At 30.7% G+C, this 21,866-nt stretch overlaps 1 protein-coding gene across 1 annotated transcript in view; it reads right to left on the bottom strand.

Moving 5' to 3' along the window:
• Positions 1 to 8,973: 8,973 nt before the first annotated feature.
• Positions 8,974 to 21,866, bottom strand: part of LOC101504884 (uncharacterized) — a 32,986-nt gene continuing 20,093 nt past the window's right edge. Inside the window, 5 exon segments of the mRNA XM_012719480.2 lie at positions 8,974 to 9,283; positions 9,285 to 11,325; positions 12,071 to 12,255; positions 12,311 to 12,510; positions 13,071 to 13,142. Of these exon segments, the coding sequence (XP_012574934.2) occupies positions 8,974 to 9,283; positions 9,285 to 11,325; positions 12,071 to 12,255; positions 12,311 to 12,510; positions 13,071 to 13,142 (2,808 nt within the window).

Here is a 21,866-nt window from a genome sequence, read left to right as displayed (position 1 = left end):
GTATGAAAACCTTATAAGTACTAGTAAGTTTTTAGAATTATATCAATTAATTATACTTAAATCAAGCTTATTAAGATTGCACTGTTTTATAGGCGTAAAGAAGTTTAAAGTGTTCCTTTTAATTTTTAAGAAACGTGATATCCTAAATTAAAAATAAAAGTTTTTAATTTTTTTTGGAAATAGATTTTTATTTATCCGCAACAAATTTTATAGAAATATGATACAAATTATTATATGTATTATTTTGGGATTTTGGGTCTCACATCAAACAACCACCCAAATATGAAGACTTCAAGAATCCTTTACATGTTTTCAAATGAAAGAAAGCTCTTTACGGTTTGAAACATGATCCAAGAGCTTGGTATGATAGGCTAAGTAACTTCTTATGTGAACGGGGGTTTGAAAAGGTAAAGTTGATAAGACATTATTCATTAAAAGAACTAATGATCACACTTTACTGGTTCAAATCTACGTTGATGATATCATATTTGGATCAACCAATAATGAAATATGTGAAGAATTCTCATTAATGATGCAAGGAGAATTTGAAATGTCTATGATGGGAAAGTTAAATTATTTTCTTAGACTCCACATCAAGAAACTCAAGAATGGCATCTTCATAAATCAAGCAAAGTATTGCAAGAGATTGTTAAAAAGGTTTGAGATGGAAAACGACAAAGAAAGCGCAACTCCTATGGGCTCCGGAACCAATGTAGATAAAGTTGAATCTGGTATTTCACTAGACATATCAAAATATTGAGGTATGCTTGAGTCTCTTTTATATATAACAGCCAGCCGGCCAAATATTATGTTTAGTGTCTATTTGTGTGCAAGATTAGGCATATCCTAAAGAATCACATCTTGTAGCAGTAAAGAAAATTGTGAAGTATTTGAAAGGAACAACCGATGTTGGCTTATGGGATCAAAAAGGTAACATATGCAGTCTAGTTGGTGTTGATTCTGACTATGTAGGATGCAAAAGGGATCGAAAAAGCACAAGCGGCACAAATACACTGCCTAAAGACTCATTCTACAAGATACGAAGAAAACATGACATTTTAAATGAAAACGATCTATAATGCAAGGTATTTATACTTTGTAAGTCATTTCTCTTCAAGATATAAAATCTTCACTTGACATGTTAGTAAAATTGAGTCTTTGATGTTTATGTGTTTCGCAAATGTGAATATGTGCTTTAAATGTTGTCTTTTTAGTGAAAAATTCTTTTTATAAACAAAATTTTGATATTGTAGCCGAATGCACATTATATGTATTTGAATACATGTTTCCAAAAAATTATGTATTCGAATACAACTCATGTGTAGTCGAATACACATTACCAGAACAGCTTGTATTCGAATACAACCAGTGTGTAGTCGAATACAAATTCGCATTTTTCCCCAATATAAAAGCTTTTTCACATTTTTTAGGTTACTTTGTGCATTTTCAGTATTCGAATACAACCGTCTTCATTTCCATCACTTCCAAAAATCTCGTCCTCTCTTACTTGCAACAAGTTACCAACTATTATATCAACATACATTGCATCTAAGATCACTCTTAACTCATAACTATTATTTCAAAATCAAATTTCTCAAAACCAAAAACCCAATTTTTCCCCCAAATCTGAAAATCTACACTATCACCATGGATGCTCGCAAAAGAAGATCAAGAACAAAGAATGCTTTAGTGGTTCCTTCCAAAATGAGGGCTAGAACCGATAATGTGGCCAATTTGTCTTGTTTTCTTCCCTCACCGGAAGAAATCGACTGGTTTCGCACATACTACTCTGGCAAAAGGATAATTACTCCTAAATATGGTACTCTTGATTCTTTTTATGCTTTTAAGTTTCCTGAATTACTTAGGGTACAACATTTAGAAGAATTTATCATGACTTAGTTAGGGTATTTTACTGTAATCTCAAGAAAGAAGGGTCTGAGTTAATATCTCAGGTTAAAGGCAGAATCATTGAGTTAGATACTCTAACTATTGGTGAAATATTGTAGCTTCCATTTGAGGGTGAGAAATTTAGGCTACGAAATTTATGTGAATGGGAAAAAGTCACAAAATATGATGCTTATGTCTCATTGTGTCGGTTTGACAAGGACACCATGGAACGAAAAAGGACTCAAGATGGTTCAAAATTTGCTAGGAAATGGTATGGAGTTGGAAATCTAATTGTTGACTACAGGCTCTTGCATTACTTTCTGAGTTATATTATGGTTCCTAAGGCTGGAAATTACTCTCAAACATCTGAATTTGAACTTCAGGTTATGTATTTCATATTTGAAGGATGCCCACTCAACTAGTCGTATTTTGTCCGCTCTGTCATATTTGCTTCCAAAGATGCTATTGGTTTAACTTATGCTAAGGAAGTCACTAAAATCTTGGATTACTTTAAAGTAGATTTTTCCAGCGAAGTAATGTATAAACCATCCAAGGAAAATATGCTCGATTTGAGTATGCTTCCAAGTATGAAGATCATGTAGAATGAACAACTTCAAGCCTATGTTCATAAAGGTGATATTGGCCAATCTTCTACTGCTGCCCAAGAGGAAGAAGATGCAAAAGAAACAACATCTGATGATAATCATGTTTCAAACCGTATGGTCATGGACAAACTAAACCATTTACAGACATTCATCACTACCCAATTTTAGAACCTGGACACCTCCATCAACACACGCTTTCAAACCATGGAGACCACTATTTCCCACAACCATGAAACCTTATTGCATGAACTCAATGAGCTATCCGTCAAAATCGATCACCTTCACCTCCCACTAGATTATGACATGTAGATCGACACTAGAAATGTATTTGATGTAGTTTATTTGTCTTGTTAATGTTTTATGTTGTTTTCCTTGAAACTATTTTCCTATGGTCTTCTATTGTGATGAAATATTTGAACATGATTCCATTTTAATTATGTGATGTTTATTGTTTACCTTGTGTAATGCTTTCCATATATAAGTATTTGTATGCTTGGATTGTATTTTCTATTTTTTCCTTCTTTTTGATCATGTCAAAAGAGGGAGAAAAATTGATATGTTGTTGTTGTTCACAACTTTTGTAGGACTTCAACATTTTAACAATGCGATGGCATGGACTCAAGTTCAACGGGGGAGTACTCATGAATTACGGGGGATAAATTTTAAAACTTTCAAACGTGTTGAAGTGTCGCCAAACAAAAAGTTTTTGTCATAATCAAAAAGGGGGAGAATGTAAAACACTTATGTTTTTTATGAAGACAGAGACCAAGGAATGTGATCAAAGTTGCAAGCTAAAAAAGAAGTCAGATAATTGAAGTCAACTATAGTCAAACATATTAGAAGATATATAATGTAAAGGTACATGATGCAATCTAATATTCTTATATTTCAAATGCACATGAGAACTTTTTCTTTTAGCATATGCATCAAAAGGATTTTGAAGTGTCAAAAATGCATAAACAATGTTTGAAAATAAAGTTTTTGGCAAAATAGAATGTTGTATTCGAATACAACATGTTGTAGCTAAATACAGGTGATAAGTCAGTAGCAATAACTGAACATTTGTATTCGACTATGAGATGGTGTAGTGGAATACAAGTGCTAAGTCAATAGCTAAGACTGCACATTTGTATTCGACTACAACCTGGTGTAAACGAATACAATAACAAGTTAGTGGAAAAATTCACCCAGTTGTATTCAAATATAAGGTTTTGTATTCAAATACGATGTTGAAATTTCAAATAAAAACTGAACATTATAGAGGTGTATTCGACTACACACAAGCTGTAGCTGAATACAACTACGAAACTATGCAATTTTTTAATTCTGAAATGGTTATGGATAATTGCATTTGTTCATCAAACCTCTAGGAACGATGGCCATCGATATGAAGTGATGTATATGGAGTATAAATACTCCATAACGTCAGTTTAGATGCAATCAATCCCACTACCAAACTTTGAACAACTTTGTACAAATTTCTGAAAATATTATCAAATTTATTTTTCATATTTCAAGTACTTGCAATGCATTTTCATATCGTTGAGAAAGGTTCTCTAGTATACTCGAAATAATATTGGATTGATATCATTGTACAACTGTTATACTCTTATTCTTAGTAAAGAACATTTTGCTGAAAAAATCATTGAAGTGATTATATTGTTTGTAAAGAAAGTGGTGTTGTAACAACCCAAAAATTTCATATATATTATATGTGTATCTTTTTAGAAATTGTTATGATTTATTATTAAATTAATAATTATTCTATGTGTAAATAAATTAAATTAAATTTATCACACTTTATTTTACCTGAATAATTATAACATTTATTTTTATTTAATTGTTTTGGCGTGACAATTACATGGGGACGATTTATGATGTGATTATTTCCTAACTGGACTATTGTGCATTTATTTTATTTGATTAGTTTCGATAATCATGAAATTGATGTGTTAGATGTGTTTGGTTTATTTTGTTATATGTGAGTGATATTCTTGTTTTTCTTAATTTATTTTAGTTGAGAAAATATTAGTTGAATTATTTAATTAAATTAGAATTTATAAAAGTTATATTGTTTGTTAGTTTTATTTTCGACCAAATAAGTATTCATTTTAGGAGATATTATAGAGTTAGTGAAACCCAATCCTTATGTATAAGTGTTTTGAAAATATTTTTGGTGCATCCTATAAAAAAAATAGTGACTTGACTCATTTTTTTACTCTCCTTTATGGCTAGATTTTATGATAATTCATGGTGTTTTCTTGACATTATGTGCATTAAGTCATTCTTAACACCTTTAAATTTTTTTTGAAGGAAGATTGTAAATTTAACTATGAGTTTTTTTGTGCAATTAAGAGAGCAAAACAAAAATACTATTCTCCTTTTTGTATCTTATGCATTCCTCTCTTTTATACTAAAGTTATAATTTTATTTTAATTCTCTACAAAAATAATTCTATGCAATTTTTGGTTCATAACTATTAGATAAAAAATTAAAAGAGTGCCGTGACACCCTCTACTTTATTTATTTAATTAAAATGGATGGTGTGCCACCCTCCAATACATGGTAATTCTAATAGTTAATCCTAATTAACTCATACACATAAATACACATGATTTCAATTGGCTTTGTAACAACCTAATAAAATTACAGAAATAGTAATTATTGATAGCATAATTTTGGAACTAAAGGCACTTCAATTTTAGACCCAAATTTTTTATATATATTATGTATAATTATTGGTAGCATAATTTTGCGACCAAATAAGTATTCATTATAGGAGATATTATAGAGTTAGTGAAACCCAATCCTTATGTATAAGTGTTTTGAAAATATTTTTGGTTCATCTTATAAAAAATATAGTGACTTGACTCATTTTTTTTTACTCTACTTTATGGCAAGATTTTATGATAATTTATGGTGTTTTCTTGCCATAATATGCATTAAGTCATTCTTAACACCTTTAATTTATTTTTTAAAGAAAGATTATAAATTTAATTATGAGTTCTTTTTTTGTGCAATTAAGAGAGGACAACAAAAAGACTATTCTCCTTTTTGTATCTCATGCATTCCATCTTTTATACTAAAGTTATAATTTTATTTTAATTCTCTAAAAAAATAATTCTATGCAATTTTTGGTTCGTAATTATTAGATAAAAAAATTAAAAGGGTGACTTGACACCCTCTAGTTTATTTATTTAATTAAAATGGATGGTGTGACACCCTGCAATACTTGGTAATTCTATTAGTTAATGATAATTAACTCATACACATAAATACACATGATTTCAATTGACTTTGTAACAACCTAATAAAATTATAGAAATAGTAATTATTGGTAGCATAATTTTAGAATTAAGTGAACTTCAATTTTAGACAAGAAATGAATGGTAATATTGCAACATAAATAACTATTATGTTCATACATTTTCTTTAGGCCTCCCGTTGCCACACCTATTTGTCATTCATACACTCCGAAAATAATTTTCTAAGTCGTAAATCCCAATATCTATCGGTGTTGAATTCATCATTGCCTCATGAGCTATTTCTCGTGGGAATTTATAGGTCTTAATAAAGAAAGCGCATAAGGTAAGGGCTTTTCCCCATGCAAGGTTTGGCTAGATATTAAATTAATAGTTTTTAAGATATTGATATGATGTGTTCATGTATTAAAAGGTAAATGTTGATTTTATGGTTGCTTTAAAGAATTTAACTATAATGTTTTGGTTTATTTATGAATTTAAAGATTTTATTATTGTAACATGAGTAATATGCTTGTTGTCATATATTTGGTTGCGACTTTTGTGTTTTCTAGGTGTACTTAATTATAAAGTTATGATTTTTATTACAATCTCATAAGTGATATGTTTGTTAGGATGTTTTTAATTAAAAGTTTCGATTTTTTGTGCTATTTAATTTCAAAGTTTTAATTTTTAACTGTGATAAAATGATTAAGTTGATTTTTGTGATGTGTTTAGTGGTAAACCTTGATTTTTATGCTTAAATACTAATAATGGGAGAAGAGTTATAGTAGAAGAAATAAAGTTTATATTTGTATGTGTTTTTCGTTATTTGAGTTTTGATGTCTATCAAGAACACGTCGCTAATTCCAATTTTATAGTTTATAAAATGAAAGTTGTGACTCTAAGACATTTATTCATGTGTTTGTGTGTTATATATTTGGAATGACAAAATTAATGACTCTTGATTGTAAGCATCCATGAGAATGAAACTTTGATGTCAAATGTGATTAACGTTTAACATTGAATACTTTATGTTTGTGGTTGCCTAAGTGGCTGGTGATTTATGTTTTAAATATTGTTATCTTTGTTGGTTGCCTTAGTGGCTGGTGATTTGTGTTTTGAATAATTTATCTATGTGATTGCCTAAGTGGCTGATGATTTGTGTTTTAAATATTGTTATCTTTGTGGTTGCCTAAGTGGCTGGTGATTTGTGTGTTGGACATTGTTCTCTTTGTGATTATTATCTAAGTGAGTGGTGACATGTACCTTTTGAACATCATCATCATTTCATGACATATCATATGCATCTTTGTGGACGCTTGTATGGCTGGTTTAATTTTTCCCCATTGGTATGGGTGACTTATGTGTGGATGCTTATGTGGCTGGTTATATCCAGATCATATATGTTTAGAAACATTCATAACTTGCATACATTTTATTGTTATTTTTATTTTGATCTAATCATTTGTTCTATGGTGAGTTTCTATTTGATTTATTTAGATACATTTTATGACTTTTGATACATCTTTGGGAACTATAAAAGAAACAATTTATTTAAATCTTTTATTACGAAAAGATTTTATATTTATATATTATGGTTGTTAACTTATTATTTAGTTTAATTTTTGTTATGGGATGAACTAACCCCTTACACCAACATTTCGGTACTAATGATCTCAAAGAGTTGCATGAATGATGTTTGTTTGGTGCACGCGCGTAGGAAAATGAGACTTTTACGGAAAAATAATGTTTTATATTACTCAAAATTTATGGTACTTTGTAAAGTTATTTAATCTTCATCATTAACTTTTAATAGAAATGCGGTAGTGAGATACCAGTCAAATATGGAGCATAAATGTCATTAGCCTTGCTTCTTTTGAATTTCATTTAAAGATAATTTATTATATTATAGAGCATAAATGAATATCGATCTAACTATGACACCCTAAACCCCAAATAAAAAATAATAATTTTTCATATTTTCAAAATTATGAACTTCTTCAAATAACTAAATATACAAACCTCCAAACATATTTATTTAATTTTAAGGTAAAAAAAAATCACATAATCATAAACACATTGCATAAATTCAAAGGTTCCATAAGACTTAACAACTTGAAAACACAATATCAGACAACAAAATTCTTATTGAAGTACACATACTTATGTTTTAAATTAAGTGCAAATATAGTCCCAACCCAGTGTCACTATCAGAGCGGAAATTCCCAAAATAAAAAAATATTCAAAATAAAATCAACACAATGTATATAATAAGAGTCTCCAAGACATGATGGCTTCCGCCCCTCCGGTGGTACTAGTCATCACCTGCAACTTACAACTCGTCTACGTCCATCGCAAACGCCAAACACAAACAACGAGGGGTGAGTATCGAAATTATGCAATAGTATAAGATAAACAAGGAGAACACACAATTAGTCAAATAAGCATAAATAAGAGGAACACTCAACATCATAATATCAAAGGTTAATCTAAATCAATCACAATAAAGCAACCACAAGGATGAAATGCTATGCAGGTCCTATACTCTATACTTCTTCATCATTTGGTACCATTCTACTCTGAAGTACTTGGTTAGGAGGCCTGATACTATGCCAGTACAAGAGTGGACGGACAATTCATGAATGGCCAAGTCCTCATAGATCTCCTAAACTCAACCCGAGACATATATACGCGACGGTCGGGGTACTCTTGTCTTGCACGGTAGCTCCCGACCTTAGGGAATAACCCACTAATCCCCTTAGGAATTCCCCACTAGAGGTACCCCAAAGGTCTATCAGTTTTACCTTACAGTTCGACTGTAGCCCTCCACGATCAGGTTAATTCAATTGTACTTCCCTGAATCACTAGGTTTGTCAAACCCTCCCTATATGATGACAAATTAATCCTAACACCAAAATCTACAACACATATCTCAGACTTATTCGATCATCACAACTGAATAAGTTTCAGTTTGGCTTCACAATATTCATCATTATATATAGTTATATCAATCAATCACCTAAAATCCCAATATTTGATTTACATTACTCACAATACGCAGTCCGGTCTCATCAATCACATAATAAGGAATCAATTAGCAGTGGCGGAGCTTGACCGAAAAGGTTGGGGTGGCCGACATAAAATTTAAATATATAAATAATATTATATAGCAAAAAATTAAGTTGTAATAAACACAAAGTGAAATATCAAATAATTTAACTATATGATTTAAGAATACTTTAAAGTAATGCTCTACGCTCTTTAATTAACTTGAAATCATCAATAATAGACTCAGAAGTGATACTTGCAGCAATTTCCCTTTCAATATAAATCGTCATGCTATCTGCCAAAAAGTCATCTTCCATCTTGTTTCTTAACATTGATTCAATAATTTTCATTGCTGAAAAAGATCTTTCAGTTGTGGCAGTAGAAACCGGAAGAGTCATGATAAGACGAAGTAGTCTATCAATCAAGTAGAAATTTTGCGTCTTTTCAGTTGCAATCAAACATGAGCACAATTCTTGGATAGTTGATAAATTCTTCAATGTTAAAAGCTTTATAATTATCCTTAGGAGTCAAAGCACAACTTAGAGTTAACAAATCTATTGCTTGCTCACTAAATCTGTTATTCAACTCTTGTAATTGTTGATCAATGGCAGTAAAAAATATTTCAACTCTAAAATAATGCTCTATTGTAACCTGACCATGTTGAAGACGAGATCGTCCAAATTTTGTTGTTGAATGAACATCGTTGAGATTAGGAATTTCAATATCATATTTTTCACAAAAGTTCTTCACTTCAGTAAATAATGCATCCCAACCATCTTCTCTCAATACTTGAATAAGATACTTTGTTGTTCCAACCAAACACATGGCATTAACTATATCCTGAGATTGTTGTTGTAAGGCTTGACAAAGTATATCAGTTATCCCCATAATTTTTTTCATCAAATGCAAGATAAATATAAAATCAAACGCCTTCAAATAATTATAAGCACTATCAGCATCCCCACGTGTAGAATAACTTGCTCTTTCATTTGTAATTTTTTTTAAAACAATACAAGTTGCCTCATACATATTTATCAAGCAACAAATAGAAGAGAAATGTGATCCCCAACGAGTATCCCCAGCTCGTTTCAAAGTACAAATTTGATTTATACCTTTACCAGTTACAATCTCATCAATTTCTAGCAAATGTGCAATTTCCTCTAACTGAGCAGCTTGTAACTCATCATGACGCTTAGTAGAAGAACAAACAACATTAACAACAAAAATGAGCTTCTCAAAAAATTTATGAATTGGAACAATTTCTCTTGATGCACTAACCAAAGCAAGTTGCAATTGATGAGCAAAACAATGGACATAGTATGCGTAAGGACAATCTTTCATAAACAGTGCTTGTAAATCGTTCCATTCTCCTCTCATATTACTAGCACCATCATACCCTTGACCACGCATGTTAGAAACATCAAGATTATGTCGAGAAAGTATATCACATACTTTTTCTTTCAGAGTTAAAGCTGTAGTGTCTTTAACATGTGCCACAAAAAAAAATCGCTCTTGTATTAAACCAACTTTGTCAACAAATCTTAACACAAGAGACATTTGTTCCCTTTTTGATTCATCACGAGCTTCATCTACAACGATGCAAAATTTGGAATCACCAATTTCTTCACATATATGTTTTCTCACCCTACTAGAAAGAATATGCAAAATCTCTTTTTGAATTTGATGTGAAGTATATTTAGAATTATATGGAGCATTTTCCAACACAACTTTCGCAACTTCATCATTGTAAGTTGCCAAGAGTTTTATCAATTGAAGAAAATTGCCTTGATTTCTTGACCCGCTAGTTTCATCATGTCCCCTAAAAGCACAAGCTTGAAGTGTTAACCAACGAACAGTGTCAATTGATGTCTTGAGACGTATTCGATTCTTCAAAATTTGTTCTGAGCTTTGCACTTGAAAAGTATTCCTAATATGTCCATCTTGATTCAACAAGTCTAGACAAGCTTTCATTGCATTGTTGTGTGGTGAGCAAGGATCCATCCCTATGTGTTTGAGAAAAGCGCAAAATTTTCCATTTTTAACTTTCTTCCAATTTCTAAAACCTGTACCAATGAAGACATCTGATCCAGGACGTCTAGTTGGTCTTTTGCTAAATAGATAGCGTGGTAAACAATATGCAGCATCTTTAGAAGGTGAATATTCTAGCCATGAAGAAAATATGTTAAACCAAGCATATTGAAACCGTCTTGGATGAACCTCGTTGCCAGATAAAGGATATTCTTTTAAATTTATTTGATAAGGACCAAATTTTAGATACGCTCTTCGTATTGCATCCAATTTATTTGGTGGATATTGCCAAATTTGAGGGCGCTTTCCGGGATCACGTTCTAAACATTTCTCAAAGTCATCTTCAAAAACTCTAGGAACCTTGGAAAGACGAATATTATTTTCTTCAATTCTTGGATTCTTAGAGATAGTTTCAGATGTAGAAGTTATAATTTCTTCATCTCTTCCACCCTCACAAAATTTCCTCTTGAAAAAAGAATCAATTATTTTACTCTTCTTTATTCTCACAAACTTATCTAAATCAATCAATTATATGCAACAAAAAAACTAAAACACTTTATATGGACAAAAAAACTCAAACAAAAATGCAACAAAACTCAAACATCTTATATGCAACAAAAATATTCAAACACTTTATATAGACATAAAATCAAACACCTTATGTGCGACAAAAAACTCAAACATTTTATATTGATATAAAATCAAACACCTTATGTGCAACACAAAAACTGAAACAAAAATGCAACAAAACTCAAACATCTTATATGCAACAAAAATATTCAAACACTTTATATAGACATAAAATCAAACACCTTGTGTGCGACAAAAATCTCAAACACTTTATATTGATATAAAATCAAACACCTTATGTGCAACACAAAAACTCAAACAAAAATGCAACAAAACTCAAATATCTTATATGCAACCAAAAAAACTCAAACACTTTATATAGACATAAAATCAAACACTTTATGTGCGACAAAAAACTCAAACACTTTATATTGATATAAAATCAAACGTGCAACACAAAAACTCTAAAGAAAAATTAGCACTAACGTCTAATTGAAACTTCAAATTAAAATTCCAAACTCCATATCAAAGCTTCAAACTCAACACTAACAATATAAGCTTTAAATTTCATGCTTACATAAATCAAATCTAACAAAAATCAGCACTACCTAACAAAAATCAGCAATAACAAAATAGAAATTTGAACCTTTTGAACAAAGTAGCAACGCGATCTGGAGAGTTGCGGCGAACAGAGAGGCGAGAGCGACGAACGGCCACGGAGGCAGAGGCGGTCGCAGGCCCGCAGCGAGCAGAGGAGCGATTCGTTTGTCGGAGGCGGTCGCGCGGTTCGTTTGACTGGCACAGAGGAGGAGCGATTGGTTTGTTTGGCAGAGGCGGCCGTCGTCAACTGATTATGGAAGAGGGAGAGAGGGAGGCTGAATGCAAGAGAGAGGTAACAAAAATCAGCAATAAGAAAATAGAAATTTGAACCTTTTGAACAAAGTAGCAACGCGATCTGGAGAGTTGCGGCGAACAGAGAGGCGAGAGCGACGAACGGCCACGGAGGCAGAGGCGACTGCAGGCCCAGCGAGCAGAGGAGCGATTCGTTTGTCGGAGGCGGTCGTGCGGTTCGTTTGTCTGGCACAGAGGAGGAGCGGTTGGTTTGTTTGGCAGAGGCGGTCGTCGTCAATCTGATTATGGAAGAGGGAGAGAGGGAGGCTGAATGCAAGAAAGTGGGGAAGAAGAGGGAGAGAGGGAGGCCGAATGCAAGAGAGGGGAAGAAAGAGAAAACAAAATTAGGTTTAGGTATTTTTGTAATTATTTAGTTTTAAGTAGGGCAGTTTAGTCATTTTACCTATAAATTTTTTTTTTTGGGTGGCCGTGGCCCCCCCCTGTCCCTATGAAGCTCCGCCTCTGTCAATTAGGTGCACTTTCAAGTAACATCAGAATTTCAATCAAGTAGCAAGGACACTCAAGTACATATCATTCAGACAATAACAATCAACATAAGATCTCATAAAATCATACAACATGCAATCTTTATATAAATAAATTCACGACAATTCTATAGGTTGCTAAATTATATTTTAGTCCTCACTATTACCATTCATATATTATTAATTGATTATTATTACTCAATAGGGCTAGACCGTACGTAGTAAGCCCCAAATGAATCTCTGGAAATTTCGACATTCCCATTCATCCCACGTTATTTTATACTCATAAAGTCGAACCTCCTCTCACCCCTTACCTTAGCTAAAGATCTTTCCCAACGAAGTTGATCTGCTGATTTAACGTGTTGCGTCTTCGTCAACCACCGTCTCTAACAGTCCACGAGCAAAAATAAATCAATACAATAATCAATTACCAATTAATTATTTGCTCCAACGAATAAATAATTTACTCAATAAAAATATATAAATATATTATCTACTATTTGTAATAAAATCTGATAATATATTTAATATCATCGAAACATATGTATTAGTATACTAATTTTAAAAAATTTCTAATTTTAATTAAAATAAAACAGAATGATGTATTTAAATGATTATGGTGTATATCTAAAGTATGGGTGTTAAGAATAGGCGAATAACGTGTCCTATGTAACGAAATTGATGAGTATCACAAATAACATTTTATTATAACTAAAATAAAATAAAGCATTTTAGACGGAAAATGATTGTAGGATATCTGCTCAGTATTAATGTACTTCGGTCATATCAGGTCTAGTATCACAAATAAAAAAAAAAAAATTAAATTTAAAAGCTAATGCACGCCCCGTATTACTTTAATTTGTATAAAGAAGTGTAAAATAAAAATTATAAGAATTCATGCAAAGATTAGCAGAGATATAAGGGAGACAAATTTAGCACAAACTTATGTAACTAAATTTTCCATACGAAGATATAGATCCCAACGTAACTCATTGTTTAAGGAAATCATTGAACAATGCATTAATCATCGGTTAAGATGAGCCAGAGCCATCAAAATACCATAATCACAATTATGCTTAGGCTTGAACACATGATAAAATATTACAAAAATTCAAATGCTGTTTTGCTATCACCGCTTATTGAAATTTGTGAAAACACAACTTCACACACACAGTTCAAATTGGAGAAAATAGTTATTATTTATGAAAGGTCATATTACTAGTTATTATTTATGAAAGGTAATGTTCATATTACCACTATAATTATGCCTCTCACTATTATGCTTCGATCAAGGTAACAGAGAGGAAGAATTATACCTGGTGGCTTTGGAGTTATAAGCGGCTATCGTTGGCACGCTAATCCCGTTTTTCTTCTGGTCTTTCTTTCAAAGTATCGCTTATATATATATATATAGCTAGGTTTTCTTTTACTATTATTATTATTATTATTATTATTATTATTATTATTATTATTATTATTATTATTATTATTATTATTATATTCAGTTCGTATGGCGAATTCAATTTAGGTCCACTAATTCAGTTTATGACTAATACAATTTATAACTTATGCTATTAATAGATATTATTGGCTATTACACGGCTATTTATGGCACGACATCATCATCATTATTATATTTTATATATAAATAATATAATTGTTTTATATTTATATTTCATAAAAATAAATTCAAATAATAAAGATTTAGATAACAACACTGCTAAAATATGAGGCCTAAGATAATAGCAATCCAAAACTAGTATATATTACTATTATTTTTTTTAAATAAAATAAATAGACTTAATAACAATTATCACTGATTTTTATTTAAATAACTATAAAGACAACAAAAAGACAATCACGTAAAAAAAATTATTACACTACAAAAAACACATGTATAAGAAAATATCACTAACTTATAATAATAATAATAAATTAAGGTATAACAATAAATTAGGGTGTTACAATTCTACCCATCTTAAGAGATTTTCGTCCTCGAAATTTAGAGAAAAAAAACTATAACAAAACTATCATCTAACTTAACATCTCCATGTGTTTTTAAGATTTCTAAAATTTAGACTTAGTTCCTGTGGAATACAAGAAATATATATATCAAGACCTTTATAATTCTTATCAAGGTTAATATCTTAAACTAACTAGTATTTGAAAGACTAACTCACTACACACTTCAAAATGTAACTATACACTACTTATTGACAATGCTAAAATATAATATTCTTGGATTACTTTAAAATATGAATATGAACTTCACATTTACCTCTAGTAAACAAGAATTCACTCCTCATATGCTCTATCCAATTATAGCACATAAACTCATATTCTTCAACTACCTCATCTACTTTTAACAACCTATACCGTACACGATTACATACACTTGCACTACTATACTCCTACATGGTCAAATCACAAGTTAGTCCAACTCTTATCGAATCTAAACCTCCCATACATCAACTTCACATGGACAATGCTCTAGTCTTTTCACACAACAGCAAGTACTATTTATCTCAAATTTCATTTACAGGTATTGTTCATATCTGTTTACGTTCGACGATTATATTCTTAAAACTGCACATTACCTACTATCCAAGGTTTGATATGGTCACTAAAATAAGTATGAAATCAACTAATCAAGGGTAACTTTTAAGGTCTCGTGACTATTTACCTCAAACTTTATCACAAAACAATGAAATTAAATCTATAAAACTAAAATGGGATCAATGTTACTTCCTAATGATAAGGCGATACACAAGTTGATACGCAAAAACACACAAACCTTTATATAATAATTATGTCTTGAAATTATGAAACTAATATGAGTCAAATAATGATAAGAAAAAGTAAATTATTTTATCACATAAATTGTAAAGAGTTCAACAATTCATAATTTCATATATTTATTTAAATATAATATGAAGAATTGCTTTACATGATAAATTGACATGGTAAAATGAAATAGTGAAGTGTGCATGTCACATTTAATAGTTTCAATCATGGAGGAAATAATATAGCTATTATATAATTCAGATAATAAGGGAGAACATATATGTTTATAAAATATTAATTTACTATATGCAATCAAATAAAATGAAAAATATTCTTAAAGTGTCTATATTCCAAAATAAACATCAGCTCCCTCTCTCTCTGTTTATTTATTTATTTGCACACAATTATAAAGATAGAAACAATATTGAAATTTAACTTTATCTCAAAAACCTGAGCATGGCTAAGTTGCACTATTAGCGCGTTAATTTAAATAAACCAAATATATAGAACAAATTATTAAATAAAATATATAATATGATTAATAAGAATATAAAGTATATAAAAAAAAATATTGATCCATTAAAAAATTTCGTCTTCAAAGTTTATTTTCACTCCGAGCATCATAACTATTTAATCTTCGTATTTAGCTCCCTTAACAATTTGAAATTCCAAAAAAAATCCTAACTTAACCTTTGGTGTCCTATTCAACATAACCAAATACCCTAACAGTTTCTAGCAAAATTAGTTCACAAATCGGAAAAATAAAACATGAGTCTATCTGAAATAGAATGATCACTAATATTAAATTTTTTTTTTCTAGTTGATCAACAACACTCAATATAATTTTCTTAGGTACCACTCTCTTACAAGCTAAGAATCAAGTTCATACTTTCTTCAAATAAAGAAAATTTTATTACCAATATGATTGATATTAGTTTGAGCTCCTAAGAATCAACATTATGCCCTTCCCCCCTTTTTTATTTCTAACTCGCAAGTATGACTCACATGATTTCATATACCTATAATAAAATAATCTCAACACTAATAATTTAAACTATTATCGTTACTATGGTTTTCACGTTGGACTCAACAAGGACCATACTCATAAACCTTTAAGGTAAAAATTATTAGTTCATGTTCCTTCCACTAATCTTAATTTAAGAGTATCTCTTTGTCTAATATATTACACAATTACATGCCTTAAACTTGAACACATCACAAGCTTCACCAAGATCAACAATACTAAAATGGGACAAGTCTAACTTTCTAGTGATAAGGTCACACATAGGTAAATACACATAACCCTCATGAAGTATAAAAATATCATGAAAATCTTACTTCTATGACCCTACTAAAATCTCATTTCTATAAACAAACTCCAAAAAGAATCATTCCTATAACACATCTATCAACCACATATCAATCTTAACTCCCTTGCAATACTCAAATATCCTTGCAAGTATTTATTACCCATTCAATGTCGACTACCAAATACTTTTGAGATCGCAACTTAACTCTTCCTAAACTTCTTGAGTCAAAACAAACTAAGAACCTTATGCACGATCCATTAAGCCACAAAACTATTCACTGTATAAATGTATTTATTTTTACTAGGATCATCTAAGCCTTGCACTTCTTATTTCGACTACTTATCAAAATAACCCAACATATTTATTTAAAAAAAACACTTAACTTTAATATCTTCCTAAGAATTTTAACCTAAAGTCAACACAACAAGACATTGAAAACAATGAAAATCTCCATCGTAACAGTTAATACTCTTATAAGTTAATAAACATGAGGAAAGTATAGATAGTGTTAGGCATACGAAAACATAGTTACACTTATAAAAATTAAAACAAGTAAAACTTGACTACCAATGGCTTCGACATTTCTTGTCGCAACACCTTTGTTCCATCAATCAATGATCTCAACCAATTTAAAATTGGTAACCTACCCTTAAACAGAATGCAACCATAGAGGCAAAAATAATCCACATGAAATACCCAAAAATACATTTGCACAACAAAAGCACAACAAATTGCTCTCTTAGAACAAAGTCATTGCATAGTAATAGTAAAAAAACGAAATCATCAATTAACGAAGTATGTAAGCACAATGAACATATGACCCACAGTCTGATTGGACAAACCTGCTCTGATACCACTAATGTGACACCCTAAACCCAAAATAAAAAAGAAAATATTTTTTTATATTTTCAAAATTATGAACTTCTTCAAATAACTAAATATACAAAATTCCAAACATATTTATTTATTATTAAGGTAAAGAGTATCACATAATCATAAACACGTTGAATAAATTCAAAGGTTCCATGAAACTTAACAACTTGAAATCACAATATCAGACAACAAAATTCTTATTGAAGTACACATACTTATGTTTTAAATTAAGTGCAAATATAGTCCCAACCCGGTGTCACTATCAGAGCGGGAATTCCCAAAAAAAATTCAAATAACATCAACACAATGTATATAATAAGAGTCTCCAAGACATGATGGCTTCCGCCCCTCCGATGGTACTAGTCATCACCTGCAACTTACAACTCATCTGCATCCATCGTAAACGCCAAGCACAAACAACAAGGGGTGAGTATTGAAATTATGTAATAGTATAAGATAAATGAGGAGAACACGCAATTAGTCAAATAAGTACAAATACGAGGAACACTCAAGATCATAATATCAAAGGTTAATCTAAATCAATCACAATAAAGCAACCACAAGGATGAAATGCTATGCATGTCCTACACTATATACTTCTTCATCATTTGGTACCATTCTACTTTGAAGTACTTGGTTAGGAGGCCTAATACTATGCCAGTACAAGAGTGGAAAGACAATCCATGAATGGCCAAGTCCTCATGGATCCCCTTAACTCAACCGAGACACATATACGCGAAGATCGGGGTACTTTTGTGTTGCATAGTAGCTCCCAACCTTAGGGAATAACCCACTAATCCACTTAGAAATTCCCCACTAGAGGTACCCCCAAGGTCCTATCAGTTTTACCTTACAGTTCGACTATAGCCGTCCACTATCAGGCTCATTCAATTGTACTTCCCTAAATCACTAGGTTTGTCAAACCCTTCCTATATGATGACAAATTAATCCTAACACCAAAATCTACAACACATATCTCAGACTTACTCGATCATCACAGCTCAATAAGTTTTAGTTTGACTTCACAATATTCATCATTATATATAGTTATATCAATCAATCACATAAAATCCCAATATTTGATTTACACTACTCACAATACACAGTCCAGTCTCATCAATCACATAACAAGGAATCAATTAGGTGCACTTTCAAGTAACATCAGAATTTCAATCAAGTAGCAAGGATACTCAAGTACATATTATTCAGACAATAACAATCAGCATAAGATCTCATAAAATCATACAACATGCAATCTTGATATAAATAAATTTACGACAATTCTATAGGTTGCTAAATTATATTTTAGTCCTCACTATTACCATTCATATATTATTAATTGATTATTATTACTCAATAGAGCTAGACAGTATGTAGTAAGCCCCAGATGAATCTCTGGAAATTTCGACATTCTCGTTCATTCCACGTTATTTTATACTCATAAAGTCGAACCTCCTTTCACCCCTTACCTTAGCTGAAGATCTTTCCCAACGAAGTTGATCCGCTGATTTAATGTGTTGCGTCTTCGCCAAACACCGTCTCTAACAGTCCACGAACGAAAATAAATCAACGCAACAATCAATTACACATTAATTATTTGCTCCAATGAATAAATAATTTACTCAATAATAATATATAAATATATTATATACTTTTTGTAATAAAATTCGATAATATATTTAATATCATCGAAACATACGTATTAGTATACTAATTTTAAAGAATTTCTAATTTTAATTAAAATAAAATAGAATGATGTATTTAAATAATTATGGCGTATATCTATAGTCTATGTGTTAAGAACATGCGAATAACATGTCCTATGTAACGAAATTGATGAGTATCACAGACAACATTTAATTATAACTAAAATGAAATGAAGCATTTTAGACGTAAAATGATTGTAGGATATCTACTTAGTATTAATGTACTTCGTTCATATGAGATCTATTATCACAAATAAAATAAGAAAATTAAATTTAATGGACACACGCCCTGTATTACTATAATTTGTTTAAAGAAGTGTAAAATAAAAATTATAAGAATTCATACAAAGATTAGCAGAGATATAAGGGGGACATATTTAGCACAAACTTATGTAACTAAATTTTCCATACGAAGATATAGATCCCAGCGTAACTCATTGTTTAAGGAAATCATTGAACAATGCATTAATCTGTTAAGATGAGCCAGAGCAATCAAAATACCATAATCACAATTATGCTTAGGCTTGAGCACATGATAAAATATTACAAAAAACCAAATGCTGTTTTGCTATTACCGCTTATTGAATAATTATAATTATAATTATAATTATAATTATAGTTATTATTATTATTATTATTATTATTATTATTATTATTATTATTATTATATTTAGTTAATATGTCAAATTCAATTTATGTCCATTAATTCAGTTTATGATTAATACAATTTATAAATTATGCTACTAATAGATATTATTGGCTACTATACGGCTATTTATGGCACGACATCATCATCATTATTATATTTTATATATAAATAATATAGTTATTTTATATTTATATTTCATAAAAATAAATTCAAATATTAAAGATTTAAATAACAACACTACTAAAATATGAAGCCTAAGATAATAGCAATCCAAAACTATTATATATTATTATTATTTTAAAATAAAATAAATAGACTTAATAACAATTATCACTGTTTTTTATTAAATAACTATAAAGACAACAAAAAGACAATTACGTAAAAAAAAAAATTATTACACTACAAGTACACTAAGATAGTGGTGTGCTAGTTTAGGAAGTGTGCTAGAAGTTTGTAGTAGAGACCCTAGGGTGGAATTTGTACATATTCTAACAATAGTGGAAAAATCTTTTGTGGTGTGCAACAGGGATGGATATAACATTGGTCTTAAAGGAAACTAGGATATTATTGTTGTGTTTGTTATTTTTCTGCTATTTAACTTTTGCCATAAACTATCATAATCAGAAAAATCGATCACTAAATCTCTGAAAATAAGAAAATTTCTAAACACTTAATTCACATATTTACAAAACGGCCATCCAGCTGTCCTTGGACAGATTCAATCCATCCTCGAGCAGGAGGATCAAACTCCTTGGAACTTGATCTTGAGTTGTCCCTTTCTTTTCTTATTCTTCAAGACATGTAAAGCTATATCTTTGACTTTGTGGGCTACAACTTTTCTGAAAGTTGAAGTGCTAGGCCGTTTTCAACTTTTGAGAATGATGTTGACAATATAGAACCATCCTCTTACACCGTACTTGTAAGACCCATAATTTTAAAGTACACTTTATGTATTTTTGTGTATTTTGAATTTTGGCTCGGACGCTTTTTAGCCAAAGTTAATAATATTTTGGAGTTTATATGATCAAAAGGATATTTTGATGTCGTTTAGAATTACTCGTCGATAAATAAATTAAATTAACTGCGGTGAATCTTTTACGAAGAATTTAATGCATTACAGGTGAAATGGTAATTTAACAAATATCTAGATATTTTGAGATATTTGTTAAGTTATAATTAATATATATATATATATATATATATATAAATATATGTTTGGAGGGAAAGGAAAAAGGAAGGAAAAGTAGAAAGAAAAGAAATAGAAAGGAAGGAGAAACAAAGAAAGGAAAAAGGAAAGAAAGAAAATCCAAAAACTCCTTCTTCTTCCTCTGATAACGCGTGACCCCATTCTCTGTGACAGAGAAGATTACTCAACTTCACTCTTCCTCTTTGATTCGAAAACGAAGAAAAACGGTGTTAGGGATTTCTAAACCGTCAAACACAAACCTTCCCGTTTCATCTAGATCTAGGCTTCATTTCGCGAAGAGATAGAAGGGAAAGTTGCTCACCACCACACTACGGTGCTAGTGAACTAATTTGGAAGCGACGTTGCAAATGGAGATTTTACCGGATTTACTTGCGGTACCGGAAACGCACGTTAACGCTAACGTTAAGATAAGGGCTCCTTCCAAACTTTTAGCTTGCATTTAGGGACTTATCTGTAGTTGTGTGGAAAGGAATTTGTTAGGGTTGAATGTATTGATTTAGGGAAAATGAATCTAAGGTTCTGTGGGTAAAATCTTAGAGTTAGGTTTTGACGATATTGATGGAAGTTTCGTGGAAAATGAA

This window comes from Cicer arietinum, chromosome 3, assembly GCF_000331145.2.
Source record: "Cicer arietinum cultivar CDC Frontier isolate Library 1 chromosome 3, Cicar.CDCFrontier_v2.0, whole genome shotgun sequence".
NCBI lineage: Eukaryota > Viridiplantae > Streptophyta > Magnoliopsida > Fabales > Fabaceae > Cicer > Cicer arietinum.
This window is presented reverse-complemented; position numbering and strand designations above follow the sequence as displayed.